This window comes from Primulina eburnea, chromosome 4 (genome assembly GCF_022965805.1).
Source record: "Primulina eburnea isolate SZY01 chromosome 4, ASM2296580v1, whole genome shotgun sequence".
Classification (NCBI taxonomy): domain Eukaryota; kingdom Viridiplantae; phylum Streptophyta; class Magnoliopsida; order Lamiales; family Gesneriaceae; genus Primulina; species Primulina eburnea.
The window spans coordinates 11,711,694-11,719,122 of NC_133104.1; the positions used below are offsets into that span (position 1 = coordinate 11,711,694).

Consider the following 7,429-nt stretch of genomic DNA (forward strand, 5'->3'; position numbering starts at 1 on the left):
TCTAGCAACATAGCCATTCTAGCTCGGCACATTTGGATCTCTTCTTCCAACCTATGTACCTCGTAATAACCTCTAAGACTGGCTGTCATAGCATTGCTATCCTTTGATATTCCTCGAGTTGATGCAAGCCTAAGTCCATGAAGTTCCGAACTTCTGTCTTGGCATAAGATATAGCTTATACTGATGGGAATAATATTTCAAGATTCGAAATCGAAGAATCAATCATTTAAGAAAAGCTCACTGGAACTTTTAAGATGCACTAATATCTTTGGATTTTCTTCTTCAGACTGACTAGATTCAGCTTTAGAATCAATGGAATCATCATCACTGGAACTTTTGTACTAGAATCTCCATCATTCGGATCTTTGGGAACAAGAGGGGAGTCATCATCCTTGAGAACATTCGGGATGTCTTAGGCGTTTCTAGAACGAGAAATCAGCCTAGTGGAATGGCGGGTTGGGTATCTTTGTGCACATTTATTCGCAAAACATTCTTGAGTGCAACCTGCGCCTTAAGGGAGTTAGTTACTGGATGGTTTATAGCACTGACTACTGCTTTAGTTTTAACATTTTTGGAGGACTCACCAGCCTTCAAACTTCCTATGATGGGTTTTGGCAAGTTTAGCGACAGGGGGAGTATCCTCCTCGAATATCAAGTCCAGCTTACGAGAACATCCAAAAGCACAAAAGAAAACTGGAAGCAATAAATAATGACGAGATACCTATGAGTTCAATGTAAAATCGCATAAAAATGAAGGCATAAGAAAATACCAAGGTGATAAACAATCGACGGAACTAGAGCCATATACTAAGCTCTCGACCGGCTAGCAAATGAATCCGCTGCTTTTGTATCTATCTTTACAGTTGGATTGCAAAATCTTTGAGGGATAGCTGAACAGTGGATTTTGAGAATTTCTTACAAGCAATATATGATGCAATGAGCGTCAAATCAACTGAAAAAGACAAATTAGTGTGAGGAATTGTCAAGGAAGCTAAAACTGATATGCATACAAAGCTGGATTGTAAAACTCAAAGGATCGTCTCGAATTGTTGTTATATGGTGGACTGGTGGAGGAGAAATCTACAATAAAAACCAATGATGGATACTTGGGTCAGGAGTAAGCCCGTAATCTCATCAAGAGACCGGCCATGTAAACCAGGATACTGTCTGACCTATAAGATCTGTGTCAAGTAACGGGTTATAGCGGAGGGAGGTTGAATTGTTCGTCTGTCATCTTTTGTAAATAGTCCTTTAAAGCAGGGGCAGACCAAATCAAATTGCTCTCCATCAAAGAGGTTGTACGCAACATGGATGGGATGTCGGAAAGAAAGTCGATAAGACCAGAGAAGTAACTAAATATGCTCATATCTATATAAACCAAGAGACTCTCCCAAGTTTGGCTTTTGGGTCATGCTAAACATATTGATTCAAACTACAATACATGAAACCTAAAAACATGATCCCCAAGTTATACACCCTACTACTGCTAAACGAGCATGCCCGTGGAAAATATTTTGAGGATGGTTTTCCGAATGAAAGACAAATATATAATCATGTCAGCACCCAAAATAACATGATATGCTCAGTTGCAGAAGGAGTACAAGTCTAATTAGATCCCCAATCTCTCACCACGGCCGATAACAATAACGGCATTGTGCAAAGGTCGAGGTAGAAGGGTCATCAACAAAATATGAGGAGTCTGGCCCTAGTATGAGTAAAACGATAAACGACATGATATTTAAGAATGCAATCAAATAACACACTTTGTTCAATAATGCACATTTTTTAGATCTCCCTGACATTTCCAAAATGTTTTTTTCCAAATAGTCCACCAATTAAATTACTGTTTTCAGGAACCCTCGACCAAGACTTGAACTAGAAAGGGTCACCATGGTGCAGTAAAGGTTTGGAAAGCAACAAATCCCTAGATGTCAAGGAACGGTTATTGTCAGAGCGTGAGGGATGCTGCACGAGATTAATAGTGGGGGAGTGAGAGTGTGAGGTGTTATCCCTGCACCTCAAACATTTGTTCAGACACTTATAATAATAATAATAATAATATTATTATTATTATTAGTATTATTATTATTATATATATATAATATATTATTCTTATTATGTACAGTTGATATATTCAATTGTTCCTTCAACTCTTGAAGTTCCCAAGATCAGAAGAAAGTTAATATGGCCATGTTTTTAGGATAAATATTAATTGCATCGTCTGATCTTTTTTCTTATGATCATAATAATCATAAATTAATGAATTTCAACTATTCGGGAAGCGGAATCAACTGGGATTACCAATAAAGAAATTTCCTTGACATCATGTGTTATAATATATATAAAAAGATTTAATTCCCTCACGCGAATGAACTTTGAACGTCCAACTTTATAATCCATTCTTGAAATCGTGGATGCTACACATTTAACTACTGGTCATGCATTATGATCTACTCATCTTCATCTTAACTGTCTTTCCTTGTAAGATTTAACTTTAGGCTAATTGAATGGTTTTCCCGACAGATGAACTTGGTCACCTTTCGTCATTAGAACTATTTGATCGCATAGTAGCGATAGGAAACGTGGTGTTGACTGTTGTAGTCTATATCATATAAAATATCAGCCGGTTCTTCATGTTGGATTCCTGAACTAGCAGATCGTCTCCTCGGACACCGCCTTCAAAAAAAATCTCATAGGTTCAGCGCAAAATAAGAATATATATATTCAATTAGTCATGTCCAATACTATTGTATTAGCATTAATAACGATTTAAAAAGTGAGATATTTCAAGACGTTCGAACCTATTGCTTCCTACTGCCTGCTTGTGACCAGCATGTGGCTGAGATAACGGCGAGCCGCCCAAAGCTGCATTTTTCATGCCGAAACACGGTTACTTAATCGTGCTGGAGTTCTTACAATTGATCAACAGCACAATTGAGCGAAGAACTTACATTGAGTACTCTTTGAAGACATGCTCCTGTTGGCATTGTATGATTTTCTATGCTTCCTAAATTCGTTCTCTCTTCCCACCGTCTCAGATTCCTTCGTACACCAGTTGAATATTGAAAGTTTAATGACAACACCAATGAAGATCAAGACTTTATTCTAGAGAAATAAAGCTGATAGCATTAGATATCACAAGAGAATCCAAAAAATATAGACACTGGTAACATTTGATCCGTCGTCATCCAACAGAATCGACACTCTTGTACTCATCACAATGTCAATAATATGACTCGATGGCAGTTGTACTTATTCGCTCTCAACAAGAGTAACGATACTGAGACTCACACGAGAATATCATCCAAAATATGATCTCCAGCAGCCGATTTGATGCAAACTCGGACTACGAGAAAAATGATTTTCCGCAGCACGTCATCAACAGCGTGCATTAAAAGCACGCTGCGAATACTACTTTTCACGGCGTGCACCCATATGTGCGTTGTTAATAGTGTTGCGCTTGATACTATTAACGGCGTGCATTAAAAGCACGCTGCAGATATTACTATGGACGGCGTGCATTAAAAGCACGCTACGGAAAGCCATTTTTGTTGTAGTGTCGGAAGTACAATGAAAATATTGACATATTTAGCTCAGAGATTAACTCATGCAGGTAGGTAAAAACTGCGAACAATCCGAAGTTCTATAATAGCTGCTAAAAGGAAAACAAAGTATTCCAAGCTTTATCGCAATTTATAGTCATACGATGATCAAAAAGAACTTGAGATAACAATTTAATTTATAACATGATCCCTGTACTGTCCAGGCACACCTTGAGTTCCAAGTCCTTTGCCTTAAGAAGAGCTTCCTTACACACAAGATCATGCTGCTGTGCTTTTAGCTGTAAATAGCAACAGAAGTTGATTGTAAGGTCATCTCTAATTCACTGCACTACATTCTGCACTACATTGGTGTTACACTAAAATCATCTCCAACCACATTGCACTACATTTTACACAACAATAGAATATTCCAAAAATATTCTCTTTTTTTTCAATATTAATCTTTCTATTTTATGTTAATTATTTATAATTTGATAATATAATGATAATTAAATATTATAATTTAATTATTAAAATTTATATATTTAAATATTTTAATTTATATATTAAAATTTGAATTAATTAATTCATATTAACAAAATAATTATTTGATTTATAAGATTCCAACTCTGCGTGAGTACACTAAAGCTCAGCAACAAAAAATATTGCAAAAAAGACTTGAAGATGAACGTCGAGAAAATGACAACTTTAGATCTTATTTTGGAGATATTGGAGGATCGGGGTCTGGTTTACCGCATTACTAAAAATCTTTTTTTGACGTAATTTTTTTTATGTTTCGTAATTTTATGGTTTGTTAGTTGTCGTAGTTTGTTTATTGTTTCGTAATTTTTGTTGTTTTTGTTCGTAATTTGTATCATTTTATCGCATTATTAATTTAATCTGTGTTTTTTTATTTTTTGTTTTTACACTTAATAAATTTCTAATCAGAATATTAAAAATTTTATAATTAAAATTTCAAAAAAATATTAATTAATTAAATATTAAACAATTAAATTAAATTAATCAAATTAAAAAAAAAAAAAAATTGCTGCGCCCCATGTGGTGCTGGTGGAGCTGCTCCAATCCAGCGCCAGTTTTGGTACTGGATTGGAGTGAAATTTCATGGCACCACAACGGGGCCATACCATTGTGGTGCCATGATTGGAGATGGCCTAAACCAGAATCCACCAAAAAATCGAAAATCCGTCGACAAGAAATGTCGAAACTTTCTGACATCTCAAAAGTACATCAAACTCAAATCTTACCTTTTCTCTGCCCAAACTAAGCTCCTGAAACAAGTAAAGTTCACAGCTTGTGAGCTCACCAAGACTGTTAATATCAACAAAATTATCGTAAAATAGATCGGAATCTAAAACGCCACCGACCGTTAGCATTTGACTGTTCGATTGAGCAAGATTCCAGTTATGCAACCGCATCATCAGAAGACTTGTTCTTAGTTTCTGAATCTCTATTCCACTTAATTCAAGAACTTTACTATTTACCAAAATCAAATTTCACAAAAATAAAAAAAAGTTGGTGTAACACAAACACGGCCACGGGGAGACAATATAAAGAAGAAGTGAAATTACTTTTTTTCATGAACAATCTTCGCCAATACCATTTTTTCCTGAACCATAATTCACGAAACACGCAAGAAAATCGTCAAATGTACGCCACGTGAGAAACAAAACATAAACGCGAAGGGACGAAGGATTAAGAGGCTCATACCTTAACCAAGTGGTCAATATACTCCTTTGCAGAAGCAGAATCTAGTGGCGATTTCTCGGAAATCACAGGAGGTTTAGGCTGGGGCAGAGAATTAGTAATATTCGAAAATTTCTTTCTCACCATATTTCCAAAAGAGGATCTTCTGTCCATCTTCTCCACTTTCATGCTTCACATATAATGGTCTAATCCTCTAAATTCTACAAGAACCCCAGGGGACTTTCAAGAAAAGCGGCCTTAATCATAATATTACATCGAGAAAACAAATGGGTGTGTGTGTGGTCGATTTATTTGTATTCATCTACTCAACAAGAAGATGAGAATAACATAAATGAAAATCTTAGAACAAATGGGTAAAAGTGTGCGTATATATATGATTGTAAATAATGAAATTTTGGAGGAGAACTAGCTCATATTGCTTCATGCATACACTTCTTCATACCCGCAAAAAGGGTGGGAATCTACGGGAAACGACAAAGATGGAGAGAATTATTATTAAATAAAGTGAAAGCAAAAAAGCAAAAGAGGTGAAGAAATTTTCAAATTCAAAAGCCAACGACTTCCGCTAGCAGTGTTTCTAAGGCATTTGAACATATAGAGGTTTTTCAAATTTCTGAAAATATAAAAGTGTACGGTAATTGATTTAACAATTGGATTATTTGAGAAGTAACCCACGCCATACTCCCAGGAAAAGCTTTTTTAAAGCTCATATTGCTTCATGTCACACCATCACTTCTTCTAAGGCATTTGGTAATTTAATTTTTTTTTTACGAGAATGATGGTGTGACATTGTGCACGTGAACGACACATCGACGTTATGCAACGCTACATCGGCATCACAAACCACATAAAAAAATGACCAAAATTAGAAAAAAATTAAATAAAAATAGCCGAGAGAGCCACATTAGGTAAAAAAAATTAAAAAATGGGATTTCAACTATTCTGATCTGTTGATGTAGTGTGGGGACCCGGACGCTAATCAAGTTCTTAATCATTATTGGGACTAATTAATCAATTATAAAACAGGGTCTAAATTTTTTTTTAAAATACAAAGCGGAAACGTAATGTAATTTACTCAAATTACATATTAAACATGAACATACAAATCTTGCATTATCTACAAGAATTCAACTAGGTTCAACTACATATCAGTGCTGAATCCTATGTTGCTTCGAAGCCCGGATCTCCACGCTATCTAATCTTCTCTCATCCTCTTCTTGACCCTGATCCAGCCCCACCTGTTGTCATGCACACATACAAAACAAGACAACAGCCGGATAACTCCGGTGAGATATAAATATCCCAGTATAAACAATGTAAACATGCAGTCATATTAAAGCATATACGAAAGCATATAAGAATTATTCATAACATGTCTCAAATCAGAAACATAAATTCATATCAAACATTCAATAATCATGAATGGCATAAACAATGTAAATCAACATGTCATATCAGACTCAACTCAACCGACGCGTCGTCTCAGACTCGACTCAACTGACGCGTCGTCTCAGACTCGACTCAACTCTATCCTAGGGATCCCGATGTCTGGATATAGGTGATTATATCAAATCTCAGTCGATAGGAATGAATCAATCCCTAAACGGCATCGATATAATTAATATCTCCAGTGTCTGGGCGAATCAGCCGCAGAATTGACGAATCAGTCAAGAATTTGGCGAATCAGCCAATAACCAGACGAATCAGCCTGTAATTAAACGAATCAGCTTAAATTTAGACGAATCAGTCAATAACCAGACGAATCAGCCGGTGACTAGGCGAATCAGCCTATGACTCAACGACTCCGTAATCAATACATGCATTCAGTATCTAAGCAAATCAATCGATGACTAGCGAATCAGCAGTCATTACATGCAGTGGCTATAAATCAATAGACTACAATCATAAGTCTCATCAATTGCAAATATCAATGCAATATATGAAAGTATGTGATTTAGGGAGACTCGAGTCAAACCTCACTCGAGTTGTGCAATCCCAACACAACATTAATTTATACATTTCTTTCTGATACTCTGACCCTGTCGAAGTCTCGAACTCAAAGCCTGTCAATACTCAATCTGACAATCACAATATCGAGGGTACAATATCAATACACCACTCAATCAATACTGGATATAATCAGAATCCAATCAAATTCTGTT

The 7,429-nt window shown here is 36.0% G+C and overlaps 1 protein-coding gene across 1 annotated transcript; it reads right to left on the minus strand.

The window, feature by feature from the left end:
* Positions 1 to 2,312: 2,312 nt before the first annotated feature.
* On the minus strand, positions 2,313 to 5,730 carry LOC140829785 (SHUGOSHIN 1-like). The gene is made up of 8 exons (XM_073193074.1): positions 5,271 to 5,730; positions 5,132 to 5,169; positions 4,928 to 5,036; positions 4,808 to 4,831; positions 3,773 to 3,841; positions 2,952 to 3,042; positions 2,802 to 2,865; positions 2,313 to 2,676 (listed from the first exon to the last, which is right to left on the minus strand). The coding sequence occupies exons 1-8, from the start codon at positions 5,433 to 5,435 to the stop codon at positions 2,553 to 2,555; spliced, it is 684 nt and encodes a 227-aa protein (XP_073049175.1). The 5' UTR covers positions 5,436 to 5,730; the 3' UTR covers positions 2,313 to 2,552.
* Positions 5,731 to 7,429: the final 1,699 nt, after the last annotated feature.

Excerpts from the sequence above, each read along its gene's own strand:
- LOC140829785 (XM_073193074.1), bottom strand. The coding sequence starts at position 5,435 with ATGAAAGTGGAGAAGATGGACAGAAGATCCTCTTTTGGAAATATGGTG. Across the intron at positions 5,170-5,270 it reads ATATTGACCACTTGGTTAAG|GAAAAAATGGTATTGGCGAA; the intron begins GTATGAGCCTCT and ends ATTATGGTTCAG. Across the intron at positions 4,832-4,927 it reads CGAACAGTCAAATGCTAACG|GAGCTTAGTTTGGGCAGAGA; the intron begins GTCGGTGGCGTT and ends TACTTGTTTCAG.